The sequence below is a fragment of the Trachinotus anak genome, unplaced genomic scaffold (genome assembly GCF_046630095.1).
Source record: "Trachinotus anak isolate AG129_WGS33_773 ecotype Australia unplaced genomic scaffold, CSIRO_AGI_Tana_v1 ptg000021l, whole genome shotgun sequence".
NCBI lineage: Eukaryota > Metazoa > Chordata > Actinopteri > Carangiformes > Carangidae > Trachinotus > Trachinotus anak.
The window spans coordinates 2,736,098-2,755,792 of NW_027273872.1; the positions used below are offsets into that span (position 1 = coordinate 2,736,098).

Sequence of the window (19,695 nt, forward strand, 5' to 3'; positions counted from 1 at the left end):
GATGAGTACATCCCAACTGGCTGACCTCAAATCACAAAATTGCATGCACAAGTCAATTTGTCCCATTTGTGCTGTTGAAACACTATCACACAACTGTGACAGCTTCAGAAAGAGACGGATTTGTTGCATTAAAAACATTTTCTTTGCACCACAGCTGTGCATGAGCTTCACATTGTTTCTCCACAGTCTAAAGAGATGCTTCACTCAGACAAGTCACGGGTGGAGGAAGTTGTCATGAGCTTAATTTCCTGCTTTTTCAAATGTGTTAAAGGCGTGTTCAGTCAAGGTGGATGGACACAAATGAAGGCATGAAGGAGGAATGATTGTCCTCTGAATAAATTATACATCCAATAGGAAAAATAACTCATAATTTTCTAAAACACAGACAGTCTCTGCTGAGCAAGAGAAATTCGCTGAAACCTCCCACACTCTCATACTGTATTTTCTTACACAATAGTTACAGATGGCTGAACGGCCTCAGCAATATGCTTGTGGTAATAAATGTCTCTTTTATATATTCATTCAGTGGTGATTACGATAGACACAGCACAATGCACTGCTGTGGTCCACTTGTTTGCAGCTATTATCTCAATCCTGCACAAGACATTAAACCACAACTTGATATAGTATAAAGCGCACAGCGATGAGAACAGCATGTCTACAGTTTTTGCCAGTGGCATCAAAGTACTGTTTTGTCATCAGTAACACATGCAGCACAGCTGGTGAGTGTGTCACAGTGTTATGATTTTGCCTATTTCCAATACGAGATGCCAACGACACGATCAAACCCGGAACCTTCTGTTATCAGCGCTGAGTCTTTACAGCTGAGTGACACTGCGTCATACTGACAAACTCTCTGTGCCACTGCCATCTGGGAATGTTTAGAGAATGCATTTGTTGCACTATTTACTCCTCCTATTACTCCTATTTATCTTAATCTGTCTAAATCTAAATACCTCAACAACTATTTGATTGGTTTCCTTGACATTTTGTACAAACATTCATGTTCCCAGAGGGTGAATCCTGCAGACTCTGGTGATCCTCTGTACCGCCTGTATGCTACCATGAGGTTGGCATGTGAGTTTTAGTGAAACTTCTCAACAGCTGTCGTCTGGATTGTCATGACATTAGTTAGAGAGATTCACACCCCCCTCAGAATGAGCTGTTGTCACTTTAGATATCTTTTCATCTAGTGCCACCATCAGGTCAAATACACGCAAAACTAATGACATTCCCATCAGCCTCAGCTGTACTTTGGTTTTAGCACTGATTAGCAAATGCTAGCATGCTAACACACAATTGTGAGATGGTAAACATGTCTGACATTGTACCTGCTTAACATCAGCATGTTAGTATTGTTAGCTCAAAGCACCACTGTGCAGCCTCACAGAGCCCCTAGCATGGCTGTTGAACAGTTGTGGGCAAATAGCGGCCCACGGGCCAAATCTGGCCCGCCAACAAAAAACTGAGGCCCACAGATGAAAGCTCAAGTTTTCTTAGGTTTTACAAAACATTATATGGCTTTATTACTGTAGATACAAGGTTAATGTATCTACAGTACAATGATAAATACATGAACCTTGACATTACTATAGATACAAGGTTCATATGACTCTCTCATAACAGCTGATATTGTGAAGAGAGGCAGCCTGACAGAACAGCGCATGGAGCTGAATTGAGCAGGTCACTGTTTATTGTGTGTGGATAACTTGTCAATAATATCTCCACTCTCATAGTGAAACACAGAACACACATTCACTTACATAGTTTATTTTTTGACTTAATGAGTATTCACCTTTGTTCTTATTTACTAATGAAATGACATCTGCACTCAGATAAAACGCTAAAACTAAATTTCAGGATTTTTTGTTATTCTTAAATGAAATAAAAGAATTAAAAAATAAAACATATTGAACATAATGTCCTGCATTTCTAAAATGCTGCCACAGCACTGCCCCCACCCCCTCCAGAGTGAACAGTGCTGGAAAAAACTGAACCTAACAGCTGACTCCTGCTGAAGACTTGCCTTAGCCTTGTTTATAATTTAGCACCAATGTACAATGAGGAGTTCAATTCAATTCCAGTCAAGGTGCAGTATACTGTAGGGAATAATGTACAAGAGACTTTAAAGGATAGAAGGAAGCAGCCATGACTTGTATTGAAGCAGAGCCTCAACCACCTGTCAATCAATGCCAGACAGGCTATTACAGAGCCAGTCGTCTGGTGTTGTCCAGCCGCCGGCATTAAACGCAGTCAGACGTTTCCTCTGGACAGTACTCACCCTCAAGGTTAGACAGCTTCTCAGTGAAGCTCTTTCTCATTCATTCACGCTTATATTCTTTCCCTCTACCCCTCCCATTTCCCTGCATCCCATCTTTCTTCTATTATGATTTCATACCAGCTGTCTGTTCTATCTCTCTCTCTCTCTCTCTCTCTCTCCCCCTCTTTCTATCCCTCTATCGACTTCTTCCTGCCCCCACCCTCACATCCTCTTTCAGCCTGATGAAGTCAGAGTGCAGCTCGGGTATAAACAGCCACTGCAAGCCATCCATAGTGATCTCATTACACAGGACTGCAGGGGAAACTGTCTTAACCAATTTCACAACTACCCTTCCTTAACCTCCCCCTCCCTCCTCCTAGATACATCAGGGTCAAGTAAGCAATTAAGGGGCCAATTGTCTAAACAGGATGCCAGTTGAATTAAAGAAACAGAAATGATGCAGCAAGCCTGGACAATTTCCAATTAAGCATCAAGGAACAACATGAATGCCCTCTAATTGTTTTGCAGTGACAAATCTCTCGAGTGTAGCAATGGCAGTATTAACCCATATTATATCAATAATTAAGAAGCTGACTGGAAAGAGCACTAAAATATGCATTATTGTGTGACAGCATTTTATTAGACAATCAGTTTTTTAATTGCCTGAAAACTGACCATGAATGGCAACAAGAAGAATCATTAGGAGGGAAATAAAAAACAAAGACACACAGAGACAGTATATATATAGATGTTACACATCATTAGGCTCTATTCCCCTGTGTGACTGGCTTGTCATAAACTTACACATATTAGCAGAGTTTTTCCAAAGGTTCAACAGTTCAACCACAAAAGAGCAACTGGCAGAGTAATTAAAAGGGCAAAATTCACTTATTATTGAATTAGCAAAAGTACTTATTTCCCAGCAATTAAGAGTCTGTATAAAATGACCACTTTGGTCAAACTAAAAGCCAAAACCAGAAAAAGGGCTTCTATTAGACTTCCATTACACATCAATGTGCAATCAACTGAGTGTGTGCAAACAATGGCTAATTTACAGCAACTGTGTTAAAGAGTTGGGTTTTATCAGGGGTGGATTGAAACATTAACTCAGGCTGGGAATTTGACTCCACCCCAGGTCAAGTTGCCGCTGAGTTTGTTTGAAAAACTGGTCACTGTGACACATTAAACTGCCTTTTGTTTTTATGTCCTGATCTGTCCCAGACTGGTGTGGTGGCTTCAATAATCTTCAGTAAAATCAGTGAATCGCAATCAAAAAAAATAATGTGTTTCGAGCAACACTCGAGCTGCTAGCCAACTCACAGCTTGTATAAAACTGAACTCATGTTTTGTTGGGAAAATGTTCCCAATGAAACCCAGCGTGTCCTGACAAACTCACGAAAGAAATTTACTTTTTCTTTTTTTTTAGAAAGATAAATTGTAAGTTTAGAAATGCAGCAGCTCAGTTCAGCTCAGACGGAGCACAGCCTCTTTTCTCAGATACATATAATACACTGGCTCTGAAAACATCCATCCCTCCTGTTACAGGCTGTTGCAGCTTTTTACCAAACATCTTGTCCCCAGTAAACACCAGTGTGATTGTCCACTTACCGGATGTTATGGGACTTGCGTTTGATCTCGTTCCAGCAGAGGTTCATGTCTCCTGTTTGGTGTGGGCCGCCTCCTCTCAGTCTCCGGCACTCGGTCCCCTCCTCCTGCCCCTCACCATCCACTGTGGACTGGCACGGCACACAGTGGCATCCCGGCCACGAGGGCCGCCCCGCAGCTAAACACACACAGGCAAAAAAAAGAGAAGCAGCGAGATACGTCCCAGTGAGTATGGTACAGTCAACTGCTGATAATTAATACATATGTAAAGGGGATTAGAAAATGTTTGGTGAGCATCCCACCAACCCGACCCAACTCATGACAAATCAACATTGTCCCTGTGTGAAAAAACATCGGCTGCCACTGCAGAGGGCTTCAACAAAAACATAGCATCATCCAGCAAGGTCATCCACCGGCCAATCAAATACATGCTATTGCACATTCCTGGTAGATTACATGTTAACATGATTTGACATGATAACTCTCCAAAGCAGTCCTTCCACCGAGTGTTAGAAACCATTGTGCTGTGCTTCAGTGTCTGATAAGCCTTTAAACTCATGGATCTATAACTAAAACGTATTATCTCATCAGTAACTGGTGCAACACAGCCCCATGAGAGTTTGTTCCCCTTTTTTTTAATATCAGTGTTGTTTCCGGACACATACTATATACTAGATATATTACAATAAATCAGTAATAAAAAAGCAAGAGCTCCATGGAAAAAGGAGCCTGGTCTAATCTCATATGTCATTTGGATTCTGAAACCTCACCTAAACCGATAATATCTTATCTTTATGTTAAGATAAAATTAAAGCTACAGCACATACTTGTGTTTGCTTCCTTAAAAAGGAAGAAATCCATTTTGACTAAACGCTCAAGAGACATGACATTCACTGGGAACACATTAATCCTTTATCTAAAGAAAATTAATCTAGTGTACAGCTTGGGAATTTATGGACCGTTAAGGGCAGAACCTCCAGCCCATCTGCCATGGAGTGACTGAGCATTAATCAATCACCATTGGTAAAACAATAAACAAGCAAACAGATACCTCTACCAGCTTCTATCTGCCTCTAGTGAATATACCTACCATGTTAAAGAAAGCACAACACAAGCTCATGCTGTAGTGATGCCAAAAAAGTGAAGCACTGCACAAAACAAACAAAATCTAGCCAACAATTCAGAGCCAAATTGAATAAGTTTGTCCTGTGTGTAAAGTAGAAAACCTGAATCACGAGACACCAGCCGTTTTATCCCATTATTCCATTCCATTAAACTCAGGGAAACAAATGCAGACAAAAAGCCTGTTTTTTCACAGACTTTCAGAGTGAGGGGGCATGTGAGGCTAGACCTGAAGAGGTGCAAACCCCTTGGTGGAGCTGAGGGGGAAAAAGGCAGCCCACGCACACACACACACACACACACACAGACACACACACACATACACACACAGGAGAAGCTTTGCCAGGTTCACAGGTCATGATAAATCTAGTGTTTGGCCACTGGGCTTTCAGAGGCTTCCTGTCTTTTCTGTTCATTTCACAACCTTTACCTTAGCATCAGCTGCTCAGCTAACACCGTCAGCCTTATAACACAAACACACACACACACACACACACACACACACACACACACACACACACACACACACACAGTCAGAACCAGGAGCTTCCCTTGTGTGTGGTCAGAAGGCTCTTATCACTGGTCGATACATTTCTTCCCTGCAGTAAGAGGACACGACCTCTAACCTTTACAGCAGCAGTCATCCATCTAAATCCATCTGATGCTATATATAAATTACACTCACTTAGACACAGAGTTATTAAAACACAAACCTTTAACCATTTAATGGTGAAGTAGACGTAAATTAGTTGTACCTCCACCGTTATGATATTGCTTTTATTTTCTGATCATGTTATTTTTTTTCAGTTTTGTTTTAGAGGGCTTAACCAACAGAATGATGTAAAGTGATGACCTTGTACTCAGTTTATAAAAGCACGCTCTCTTCTTACAAGTGTTCATTAACAGTAGAGTCTGTTTTGCTGATGTTTTCTTTTTTTTTAACAAAACTGAACATTTCCACAAAATACAAAGTCTTCTGCTTCAAACTGTAGTTGAAGGAAATCCTCATGAGAAAATAAGTTAGCGATGGGTTGTTAAAAAAAAAAACTGCAAAAATTAATCAATTAGTGAACCATCAGAAACATAATTGGCAACTATTCTGATAATCAATAATCATTTTCAGTCAGTTTTTAGAAAAAATGTCTGTTTTATATCATAAGCTAAACATCTTTGGGGTTTCGACCACTGCTCGGACAGAACAAGACATTTGAAGACGTCGCCTGGGAAACGGGTGAATATTCTTCACTGTTTTCTGATGTTTTCGAGACTAAATGATTTATCAGTTAATCAAGAAAATAATGAAAAGATTGATCGATAAGAAAAGAATTGTTACACATTGTCCTTAAAAAAAGATGTGTAACTTAAAATTGTGTTTTTATTTCAGCTTAATGGAGAAAAAAATCCTGCAGCCTGTTGAAAGCAGAGCTTTTTGTCAGGGCTGATGAAGGGTTATGTGGGGTTTTCTGTGTTAATGTGTCTTACATATCGTTTCCTTCCAAATACTTCTCTCTGGAGCTCAGGTGGTTTATCTAAAACAAATTGAGCCCAAAATGAACCAGGTAGAGGGAGCTTTTTTTTTTTTTTGCAGTGTCAACATCTGAGTGAACGAGAGAGGGAAAGACTTCCTTGCAGCACATTCATCCCCTTCTTTATCTTTACCTTCCTCTCCCTCCTCTCTCTATATTCATTCTTCTCTCTACCTTTCTAGTTTGTTCTGCAGACCACATCACCTCAGATTGGCTGGATGGGTTTTTTTTTTTCAGTTTCACATGAATCATCACCATTTCGTTCCCACTCCTGTCTACCGTTATCTCTCCACTTCCTTCCCTGCCTTTTCTTCCTCAGACAGCTCCTGTTGGTGGAGGTGAGTCTCGTATGAATCAGCAATCCCCTGCACGTCACTCCCACTCTCTCCTGTTCTCGTCGTCTCTTTCCCTCCGCTGGTAATCAGAGGTCACGTGTGACTCTGTACGCACCTGACTTAAGCTCAAATACCTCTAAAAATAAAAGCATAAACACCTTCATGCTCCGTGTGCAGATTTGATTCATTTCACAGTTCTGTGTTTGTGAATGAAACATGGAAGTGAATGCAAACAAGGCGGCAGGAGCCACACATGACACGATGAGGCTTAAGAGCAGAATGGCTGCATGATTGTTTGTTTGCTTTGGAAAGCTGCTTCTCCAAGACGTGAAATGGAGTTGAACAATGACAAACATCAATCGCACCACTGCTAACACCACGACAAAACCCCCGCGGCTGAGAGATCACTCAGAGAGGTTTGTTTCTGCAGTGAAGAGTGAGCTGAGTGACAGACAGCCCTGTCCGTGACCTCGAATCTCTCTTCTTCCTCAACTATTTCTCAGATAGCTACTTCACATCCAGACCCCAACTCATACATCACTGCACCTGGATGAATGTATTTATAAACTTGTTTAAATATTTAGAAAATCAGTCCTCATTTTGGATGCAACACACATTAAAATCCATCACAAAAGGGAAACAATGTCTCCAAAAATCACGTCATGCAGATGTCTCTATTATCTCTGTCTCGCACATCTGCACCACGCAGGCATGTATCATCCACAGTGCGAGACATTAGCTAAGTCTGTCTCCCGCTTTAAACTTCAGAAACACGAGTCAAGCTTTAAGCATGCATTATTTACGGCCTTGATCGGATGTGGCATTGCTCAGTCAGGCGTATGTGCTCCGTGTTTTCCAGAGATGCTGGGAAAACCAGCAGAGATTTCACTGACATGCCACAAAGTGACACAGACAATATTCATCTTGCTGCTATGGCTACAGCTCACACCTCCATGTACTCATGACTGTTTCCTACAGAAATAATAGCTTAACACTTTCAAAATTGACCAATTATGTGAACAGCACAGAGACAGAATATCTGCCTCTTGTCTGTCTTCTGCTCTTTTTTTTCTGACCACTAGAGCCAAAGCAACCTGAAAGGACATTTTTCAGACACTATGTGAATTTTAAATCAAAGAACTTGAAGATGATAAAAGATAGCACACAAAGCTTTTCAGGATTTTGCAGCAAAAGAGAAAAGACAGTTCAACTGTGCAGATAAAGCATCAGAGGATCAAAGCCACTGTGCCGCTACACCATGTCTACACATTGATATTAATCTGAAGGAATCAAGACTGTAGCTCAGATATCCCTGAGAAGAAATGAGGTAGATAAGATTTACTCTCATTACAGGAGCTCTGCAGCCAAATGCAATTCCTTCACAATGTGCGATGCCTACCTCAATAGTACAGACTGCTGCGCCGTTATGACTCCAGTCTCAGACTCATGTTGTTAAAGCTGTCACTAAGGGTAAATGAGTGCTGTAATTATTTACCCTGTCTGCTGGCTGGCTCTGCAGAGAATGCTGAGATAAGTTGGACATGCAGAGAAGGATGAAAGAAACAAACGGGGAGAGAGATGGAAGTAGGGAGGGCGAGGAGGGGAGGACAGAGACAGACATGCGGAGAGATGGGTGAGCTAATAAGCAGAGACTTCTCTCTTGGTCAAAGACGTCTCTGTCCTTGTACATTCCTGCTCACACCTACTCCCCCCTCCCCACCACCCCCCATGACTAGCGGGAAGAAAAGGCCATCTGCCTGATGTCCTTCGACCCACACGTGTACTCTGACCAGTGCACAAAAAACCTGCATTAGTGGTTCTGAGAACAGTCTCCAGTCAGAGGAAAATAGAAATAAAATACACTCTTAGCAGATTGCAGCTTGCATTCCTGCAGTGTTTTCACACAGCACACACAACAAATAAGGAGCGTAAGGGGAGAAGTCACAGCTCAGTGAAAGAGGTGACAAAATAACAAGGCAGTAAAGGTTATGTTAACAGGTTTTTAAAATGTTTCTCATTATTGATTCTTAAGTTTTCAATGTTAGTTTTCTGTTTGGATTTTAAGTCGCTGGCTCCACTTTCAGTTGGTCCACCACTTTGTTCTGGGATGAAATATCTCAAAAAACACTGGATGTTCTGTCATTCATTCATGGGGCTCAGAGGATGAAACAGGCCACTTTAATGATCCCCCGACTTTTCTTCTGACGCCATAATGAAGTTCATCAACCTGGCAGCAACATGCTAAACATTATACCTGTTAACATTAGTACGTCAGCACTGTCACAGTGAGCATCTTAGCATGCTGACATTAGTATTTAATAAAGCCTCACAGAGCCAGCGGCTCTTGTAGGCTCTTTGTAGGGCTGAACAATTAATAGAAATATTATCAAAATTGCAGTGTGGCCAAGTGCAATATTCAAATTGCAGGAGTTGCAAATGTGTCACAAGATACCATAAATGAAGCATTGTGGCGCTACAGAGATGCCCCAGCTGACACCTCATATTTTTACGATGCAGGGGAACATTAAGCTTGTTTTAATTTCATTAAGCCCTAACAAACATCACATCATCATTATTTATATATTTTCACTTTTCACTTTTTTTTTTTTTGCATATCCATCAGCCCTGCCTCCTAACTCTTAGTCTTGTGGACATTTTATGTAATAAGTTTATTTTATCTACTCGACCTTTTAACCGAAAGACTGGTAATGCTTTATTTTACTTTAGTTTACATAGAATTTCTAACCCTTCACTAATGAATCTTCTAATGTGTTGAATCTTCTAATGCCCAACTAATGTTCAACCATTTTTATACAAATATTCAACCAACAATTTGTAATTTTAATTTAATGGTTATGGTTAAGGTTAGTGGAACAGTTGAATTGTTGAATTTTACTTTATAACCTATGGAAACGTTACAAATACTCTTTAAACTCTCTGTAGCTGGACAAAAATAATAAAATGTTACCAGTGTCTCTGGAGCTACGTTATCTGTTATCTGCCTCACCGGGCAGACTTAAAAAACATGTAATTTTCAATTTATTTTTCAGCTTTCACATACATCTCAGTGAGCCAGGACCTGAGAGGCATAAAAGACAGACCTTGACTAAAATAATTACATTGTTCAGGAAACACGTTTGGTATTTGGACTTTGCCTGTTCTGAAGTTAGTGTTTCCGAATCAGATTCATCTTGAAGAGGCTGCGTAGAATAACAATGAAGTTTCACCAACTTCAGAACAGACTTCAGAACAGGGGGGCAGAGAAGATGATCCATCCAGATCCTAGAACCTAGGAACTAGGTGGATAGATGGATCCGAGAACCTTTTTGTCTTGTGATGCCTCCTCACAGCTCATGAGTTTGTTTACTATTTTCAATTGCTTCATCTGAAGAGGCTCAAAGAGCTGAAAGTACCTAATATGTCATAAGGAAAGAGAAGATTATTTTATTTCTAATTTTGTTAATTGTCATCTTTATCTTTGGAGCCTGTGGGGGTCTCATCCTCTAACCACTGATCACTGATTACTTTTGATTTAAAAGGTCAATGAGTGAAGAAACACATTCAGGGAGAGGCAAGGGTGTGGTCAAAAGAGGCAAAAGGTTTTCTTTAAGGCAAATTTTATTCTCAGATATAAGTGGAAAAACATAGATCAGATGTGACAGATGGAGTGATGGTACTGAAATGGAACTAATTCCGTACTGTAATTGCTAACACATCCTTCTGTCAGCAGGCTAAAGCCAACAACGATTTGTAATGCTTTTACACCCACAATTACAACACTCGACAGAAGTGATAAAGCCATTATGCACTGTCCCAAAGAACTGGCAGGCGCTGATACGGACGCCCAGAACTCCGAGCCTGGGCTTCACTGAATGTGCCGAGCACTGATTTAACTTCAACAAATAAATGCCAAGCCAACAATGACTCAGAGTATCAGTGGCCAGGAGGCTGGCTGCTGGTAACTGAATACAAGGCGGCGCAAGTGAATTCATGCATTTCTGCAAGTGTGTGTGTGTGGGTGTGTGTGTGGATGCATGTTGATGTGTGTGTTTCGGGAGCAAGCTCCTGGCTTTGTGCCTGATGGGGGTTAGTGGATGTTGGACCACTGCCTCCTTGCTGCTCTGTCCCACAGCCCCTCAACAGCCACCAGTTAGAAGGGAAAGGGGAAAATACACACACACACACACACACACACACACACACACACACACACACACACACACACACACACACACACACACACACACACACACACACACACACACACACACACACACACACACACACACCCTCCAGCTCTCCGTCCCTCCCTGCTGCTGATGCAGGATGAGCGAGCTGAGCTTCCCATCACAGCTGCAACCGTCACACACTGCTGAAGAGACTGGAGGAGCTCCAGGGACACGCACACATATTCACACAGGCAGGCTTGAATATCATCTATTAAATAGCAGGCATACAAAGAGGCACATACACACACTGTAAGAAACAAAAACACACACACACGCTTCCAGTTACCTCAGCCAGACCTTCCACACCCCTGCTAGGCACAAGCGGCTGTCAAACTGCTTCTGCCCCCCACCCTGAAACATTGCTGCACTCTTTCCAAGCTTGCCTCGCTTTTGTCTGCAGACATGTGATGCAGTGATTTGTGATATGAAGCCTCCAACTGAACAGCAGGAGCAAGGAAAGACTTTCACTTCCCGTCCTCCTGCTGCTGTCTTACTCCTGTACTCCCATCACGACAGCACATTGTCATGCTTGCAGTGTTTAGCCCTGGAACCATATATTTCATTACGCTTCGTACTTTATTATCTTTTCAATGACAAAGTAATTTCCCTCTGGAGAAAACATGCCATCCACACACCTATTTTTATTTACATGGCGCCATTGCTTTTTTCTTTTTTTCTTTTGCCCTGAAAAGACGGCTTTGAAGCGAGAGCCCAGAGATAAAATAAGAGCTCAGCTGACATCAACATCATAATTGCTGGGGGTGGAAGTGAGGAAGTGTTATTTAAACACTTTATAGGAGACACACTGTGTTGATTCTAGCATCAGGTGAGTAATGGTTTTGCTTTTCATTCAACTGTATGATGAGTAGAGTGCTTCTGGAGGTGCAGTGAAGCGACAGCTAACGGTCTGAAAATATTATTCAGTGATAATTTGTTTTAATTTGTGTGTGTGTGTGTCCTCATTGTGTCCTCCTTTGTCCCTGTCTAGAAGTGATACTGTATGACTGGGTGAGCCCTACAGGAGCCACTTGATTCCCATGAAAAATCCCCTTTTTGTCTAAGTTCATTTTGTCTATTATTGAGTTTTAAGACTTAATTATATTCAAATCGTTAAATACTACAAAACCAAAAAGCCTCAGCCGCCTCTGCTGTGGGGAAGAAGCTGAACAAATAAGAGCTGTAGCAAATCAAAAACTATTTGTTGTTGCAGCTTGGAACAAAATACTGCACTGTAGTAGCTGAATTGATCTAAAATAATCCAGAAATCGAAGATGATCTGAAGTTAAACTGTTAAATCTATGATTAAGTTTCTGCAGAGAGTGATCTTTATGTCAGCTAGTGGTGTTTGTAGCTTGGTGATTGGATCTTTCTCATCAACATGCTCATAGTTGGTCTTGCATTATCTTTATTTTATTGGCTACCTGGGGGCATCACAATAAGCTGTAAACACAACATTGATTTCTTATCATTTTGTTGATAAGGGAAACATGTTGGCAAACAACTGTTTATTTACGCATCCATCAGACACAGCGCTACATTATTTGGAGTCGCGTTACTGGTCACCTGATGAATGTGAAGTCCAAAACTCACTCTCCACCTACTCCTGAGGGAAATGTCTGGCTCTGTGGTTTCTAAATGCTAAAGTGTGCTCACCAGCTAGTCATCAGATCTGTTCATCTGCTGTTCAGTGCTTGGCAAGTGGAGCACATAGGGTTTATCAGCTCTATCTTCTGAAAACAGCTGGAGACCTCTGAAGTGAACCAGAACAGCCATAGAACTGAAAGGCTGTATAAAGGTAGAGCAGAGGGAAACTATGGAGTTGGGTGATGATAATTCTTTCAGCTTGACACTGTAAGGGAGACCTTTTACATTTGATTCACTGCTACTACAAATGCATCTATTACTTTAGCAGCTTTAAGCTTTTATGTCAACGCCCTGATGTTATTGACTTTTTAAATCAAAGCTCCAAATATTTTCTAATGCCGTTGCTGATGATTTAACCAGAAGAGTTTGAAGTTCTCCAGATGCCAGTAACCTAAAATATGCAAGAAATGGACCTGACTTTCACTTCAAAAACCCAGGGCGCTCTGAATAACTTCTCTCACTCCATAACTTTAATCCTGGTTCTTTCAAGATGCTGCCACACATTTATAGAAAACTAGATGACTTGTTTTGCAAACAGGCTGAAATACAATGACAGATTTTTTTTTCACTTGTTTTGAAGAGAACAAGACTTTTAAGGCTTAAGAGCAAACAAGAATTTCAGATGGAGTTATTTTTGCAGCGTGCCCCGAGTGGTCTCTGCATCAAACAGCTCTCGCAGCAAGGAATAGATCACGGGCAAATGTCCACTTTACTCAGCTGTTTTGCCACAGACAGCATCCTAATGAGCTTATCGTGAACACTTTCCATTTTTATTTCATACAGTCAGCTCGCTCTCTCCTGCTGTCTCTCGTTTTCAAGATAATTGAATTTACAGCTGTGCAACAATGATGAAAGCTGAAAAACTTCATGCAGCCTCACATATGGTTTATTTAACCATAATGCATTTCAATCAGTGTGCGTGTGTGTGTGTGATCTTTGCATGCAAATATCCACCTTGAAATTCATATGTCATCTGTTCAATTATGTTTATAACTAATGAACAGAGCTTAATGGAGTTAAGATTTAAGGAGCCGTTTCTATTCTTGAATCTATTTTAGGGAAGTGGATGACAGCTGACATATTTAATCTTGTATCAAAAAAAAAAAACAGCTCCTTTGCTATGAAACAGTTCCTGAAAATGACAAGCAGATATGAATCAAAGTTACAAATTAAAAACAGAAGACCACAGGGCTTGAAATTACCAGCGAAGGCATCAAAAAATGAACTCGGCTAATTTTAAGGATGTTACAGCTCATTACTTACGCAAAAGCAAAAATGGTGATTAACTTCACAGATTGGAACACTTTTCTCGAGTGACTGACTTCGAGCACACCTTTGGCAAACTCGAGTGAGCAGACTGAGAAAAATACAGCACATGCACCGAAAAGGCAGAGGAACAGCTTTGAGGCTGAGCAGCCAGATGTAAAAAGAAATCCAATTCTGCTGTGGGTTGTAAATATGATAAAACTGGTCATATCCAGTTCACCCTAACGAAATTTAAGTGCCCTAAATGTCTTGACAATGTCGTTTTCATAATATAAGGCCTATAAAAGAAATTGTTTAGTAATGCAATGTTGTGCCTGGGATGTATGCAATCCTTCTAGTCTGCAGTGGTGTAATACATGAAGTATGTGACAAGGCGACTGGCAAAGAACTTAAGCACAACAGCAAAGCAGAGCACCACTAAAGACGACTTAAAACATACCAGTCTGTATCTTAAACAGATTCTTTAGTCCATCCTTTACAACTATATCAAAAGGCATATTAGGGATAAGCCAAGACAAAAAACTATTAGTCTCAAAGGAGTTCATGTTGTGGCCCAAGCTGCACTGTTTGAAGTGTCGTACAAAAAATTTAAAAAACCCTACAAAGTCAATAAATTAGGAGTCCCTTGTGTTTGAAATTCCCATTTACTAACAAGTGCATCTGCTCTGTTTAGACTTAATTAAAGAAAATTAACACAAAGAAATGCATGTACCAACTGACAATTACTGTGTAAGCAACGCTGATTAAAAGTCAACCCTGTCATTGCTTCCGAACGTGCGGTGATGTGTGGAGAGGGAACGCCTGGTTCAGAAAAGAGGTAATTTACCAAACCCCAGTTGAAATCCCCGCTAATTAAGATGAGTTCCTTCCGTTGCAAAGACTGTGAGATGAAATATTCTGCTGGGAAAGAATTCACAGGCAGAGTCAACTGAAGTTTAAAACAAAAGGACGTTACTTTTATCTTTCTGATAGTTTCTCTCAGAGGTTTTTCTGGTTAATCACACCTTTTCTTCCTCATGCTACATATGGTATATTGTACCATAACTGAATTTATTTCTGCTACTGTCCTACTTTTTCATGGCAATGAATCATTATCAGTTTTATAAGTAAGACTGCAGCAAAGAAAAATGACTTGATACAGCTACTGTAATAAGTTGTCATTTCTGGGCTTCCTTAGAGAGTAAAATGCAGAGACTGGTCCTGAAACAAACAGGCTGTGTCAGAAAATCTTGCAAGTCTACTGTGATTAAACACCCGAAACATCAGTCCATCCATCCAGATCAAAAGTCACAGGAAGTATGGTTTAGCGGTGGCACAGCAGCCGACAAGTAAATAAAATTAATGCAAATTAAAAGCCAGGGTTTTGTTATAGCCTTGTGTATCATTTAGAATTAATAGCGCATGTATAAAACAACTGGCATTCTTTTGAACTAAGGCAGCTAAGGTGAGCATTTTCTAATCTGAGTTTTAAATTATTAAAATAGCAGAGGGAGCATAAAAGCACAATAATGAAATACATATTTTAATTTCATTTTCACAGGGTAGGCACTGCTCACTTTGTCTAACCTGACTACACACCATTTACCTGACTTTGCTTCCAAGTTAATGCATTTATTCTGCCTTCAACAATCACAGTTTTGTTTATTTGGTGTAACACAAGCTGGGCTCCAGCTCGAAAATGTCATTTAACAAACGAGGACTTGTTTTTATTTAGCCCAACATATTTCTCATTACATCCAGCTAGATAGAGCTGAAAAGGTCTGAATAATCAAAAATTTGAAAATGTCATTACTTTACAATTGTTTATTTTGTTCAACAACATAGTCAAACTTCTCAAATGCATTAATTGTTATCTTTCTGGAAAGAGCAAAAGTAAGAACTTTAAATAAAGCATTAAACTGAAAAAGATGAGTCAGTGCAGATTTTTCATTATTTAGTTTTTGGTAGTCTGCTCTGTGGTATTTAAAAATGTACACAGTAAATGTAGCTTGCTCTATGTCAAGCTAAATCTGACATGCTAGTGGGTACAAACCTAATTCATTCAAAAAATGTTTTATTATCTGACCACGTTAATTCCTGATCTTTTCATCTTTCATTTCGATCATCAGCTTGATTGTGGCCCCATTATGACACGTATAAGAATATGAATTACCAATATGAGACTATATAGATATAGAGATATAGATATTGACTGCAACAAAACACACCAGTCCTCAAAGCTTTTGTTGTTTCAGAAATACACTGGATCTGTTTTCTATCTGGAACAAACAAAACCTTCATAATATGCATAACAGACAATTATTAGAATTAGAATCTGCTGAAACTTATAGCTGTTTAGTTTTGCAGTGAGTGTACAGCTAACCAAACAAGTCATTATATTAGCTGTATGAGGCTAAAGCTGAGCAGACGTTGTGCAGTTTCACTGATGTTGTGCATTGTGTTAACTCACACTGCACCTTTAATCAGCCTTTCTGAAGACTGGATCACCAGCTGGGCAAAGCAGGCCAGTGTCCACCCAGGGGCCCCACTAACATTTGCTTGTGCATAATTTTATTAATCTCGAATTTGTCAGAAACCATGAAACTGCTAAAAGTGCACAGCAGCCGACCGAAGTTTCTGTCCTGCCACATCCACCACATCAAATTCTAAAATCAGTCGAGGGGGAAACCATTTGTCTAAGTAGCACAAGCTAACTTTAACTGTTAATTTACTATTGAGCTGTCTCTTATGTTTTTTACTCGCTTTATTCTTGTGAACTCTACCTGTATATTTCTATGTTGTACTTCTTATGGGGATCTAATGTTGATCTTCCACTGGTGATCTTTTCACCATGTCTTCCTGACATGAGGGACATAACCGAGAAAACTTGACAGGTAGTTTCTATTTTTGTCAAGCCAACTTCTACATTATTTAGATGATATAATGTGATACAATGCTTGTTTTTGGTGTCTAATCTTTGTCTGATTTATAATCATTATCATTAAAATTGTTGTCCAGTATTGTTTTCACAGTTGCACAACTGCTTCCAGTAAAAGCAAAGTGTTTATTGGAGGTTTGCCACATAGCTGTGCCCTAACACAGACATAAGTATAGTGAGGGCAGAAGACTGACAGATTGACAGAGAGGCAGATATAAATGTGTGACATGTTACAAAACATCTAATTTAAAGTCAGAGCTGTGAAATTATAAAAAAATATTGCAAATACCCCAGAGAGAGGTTTTCGTATCTGAAGGAGAATAAGGTATAATTACTGAATATTCAGAGCAACTGTGCATAGAGTGCCGTATGTGCTAATGATGAACATCCGCTGTAATAAAGGCAGCAGAAAGCACAAATCAACAGGGAAAGTGCTTTAATGGATTCAACACTCCTCCAAGGCTCATATGAAAGCACGAATCTCATTATGACAGCAAGAAAAAGGCTTTTGACAGGGAATGGTGTGACATTTGGCTCAACGGTCCACACTCACTGGCCTGTCAACCTTGTCACTTCCTATTTGCTGAGGGAGCCATAGAGATTCCAATAGATGGGAATCCGTTTGACAGCTTGCTGGCCATTAAAAAGGTGACAATGAATTCCACAGAATATCTGCAGCCTACAGTATGAGCTGCAGCCGCAGCGTAAATCAGAGTTTGACTGAGAAAGAGCATCACCGAGCAGCAGTGCACTTCGCCAAAACAGAGGAGGAGATGCAAAAGACACAGGAGACATACAAATTTAACAAACATTACAACAGAAATAGAAAATGTAGTGTTGATGCTTTGCCTGTGTCACAAAACACTGGGACATTAACTCAGTGGCTGACTAACTATGTAATTGGGACAGGCACAAATCCAGTGTGAAAGCAGCTGTTTGCGTAAACAGGGTCGTGTCTGTTTTCCTCTCACTGAACACAAATAACTTTATAAAAAAAAATGTCTTTCAAGAATCATTTACATGCAGCAAAACGGGACAGACTAAATTGAGAACACTGGGATGAAATTGGGACGGCGAATGAGCAGCAGAGGAAGAGCAAAGAGCTTAACTTAGATGAGAAAATGAACCTCAAAACCTTCAAAACCTAACCTAAATAGCAAGTCAGACATGAGTAAAATCAATGCCCAGGCACTGTACGTTGCTGATTAGTTAGTAAGTAGATTGCAGGGAGGGTAAAAGAAAAGCAGGGAATAATTTGTTTCCATTAGGTGAATCTAGGGTGTATTTCAATGCACTAATGAAGAACTAATGATAGAGGAGAGTTTAAAATATTCAGGTAGCACTCATCCGCTGTGAAACTCTGAGACCTGCATTAACATACCCTCACCTCTTCTTACCCTTCCTTATGCCCTCAATTCAAGGTCTATTCATATGGACTCCTTTTGATTATTTCAGAGATTCCACCCAGAGGAGTCTAAATCCTGCTTTAGACCCACACAACATTTGCCGTATATCATTACACGTGGGACAGGATTGCAAATCTGGTTGGAAAAGAAAACGCTGAGTGGGCCTTGCAAATCGCATTCCCAAACAAACTGTCCTTTCAGTGAAGGACAGTAGGCAGAGAGCTGGACTGGAAAGAACTGACCTGACATTTAAGGCTACTGAAGATACCGCTGCATAAAAATTGAACTCTGAATGAATCATTTGGAACAAATTTTAACGTGATGCGGCAGATGGTTTGTTTCACAGAACCATCTGGTAAAGCTTAGCTGGAAACCGTTTGAAAAAGGGCAGGTGCTTTGCAGGTGACTGGAGCTTTCTATCATGTGATGTGGTAAGAGAGTGCCAAAGAGGAAACACAGCAGTAACCAGAGTCTGAGGATCTTTAAAGCTGGTAAACATGTCGACAATAGTTGATTCTTGTTGTTCTGGTTTGGAAAATTTGCACATAGAAGCCATTTACAAATACTGTAACCATCGCTTCTTCGTAGCGGTCCATAGTTCCCCTCATCGGATGCTGATTGGTCTGAACCACCGTGGTTCGGCCACAAGCGAGAAATCCAGCTGAACAGGTTTGGTCCATAAACAGGATACCATAAACAGGCTACCAGATCATATGTGCAGGCAGCTCATTACAACCCACGGTTACGTTTCACTGTCAGCTGATCTCTGGTGGCCATGGTAATTGGAGCAAAGGAGCAAGGTCGCTGCCGTAGTATAAAGAGCGACACAGTGGAAGAGGTTGGGGTGGAAACATGGGTCGACAAAAGGAGTATTTGTCTGCTTGTTATCGTTCACAGTGTGTCTCATCTCCGGCTGTAGAGTGTCCTGGAGTTGAGTTCATATCCTCAATTTTCTGTCTGGTAATGTTTCTTGTCATTTTTATGACCCTGTCTCTGATGATCTTTGATGAGAGGGGCGTATCTGTCATTTTCTGAACTGCCTCAGATTTGTTTTTGAAGTCTGAGAACTTCTCTGATATTTTAATAAACGATTCTTTCATGTGCTCACTGTCCGCGAACGGCTTCCCACGCCTTCCTATCTGCTGAGCTGCCATGAAACCAGCAGCAGCAGGAGAGTTTTGATATTAGATCCATTTCTTAAAACTTCCTTCGCTCTGCTCTGCTGTCAGTCACAGCTCCAAAACTGCTCTCTTTCTTTCATCCCCGGCCGGATTCCTGTCAGCAGTGGGCTTCTGGAGTTCTAGAAAACTCTTTCAATATTAGATTTTTTATTGTTTGCTAACTTCTCGCCGCAGATCAAACACTTTTTTAAGTCAGCAGTGATG

General features: G+C 40.5%; 1 protein-coding gene across 3 annotated transcripts in view; it reads right to left on the minus strand.

Moving 5' to 3' along the window:
* The window catches only part of drp2 (dystrophin related protein 2), a 100,017-nt gene that overhangs the window by 67,050 nt on the left and 13,272 nt on the right, over nt 1-19,695 (minus strand). For 2 of the 3 annotated variants that reach the window (XM_071458484.1, XM_071458482.1), the window contains exon 3: nt 3,869-4,043. In XM_071458484.1, the coding sequence (XP_071314585.1) occupies nt 3,869-4,043 (175 nt within the window). Of the gene's footprint in view, nt 1-3,868; nt 4,044-8,247; nt 8,384-19,695 lie in introns of those variants that run through there. The other variant, XM_071458485.1, reaches the window with a different exon arrangement.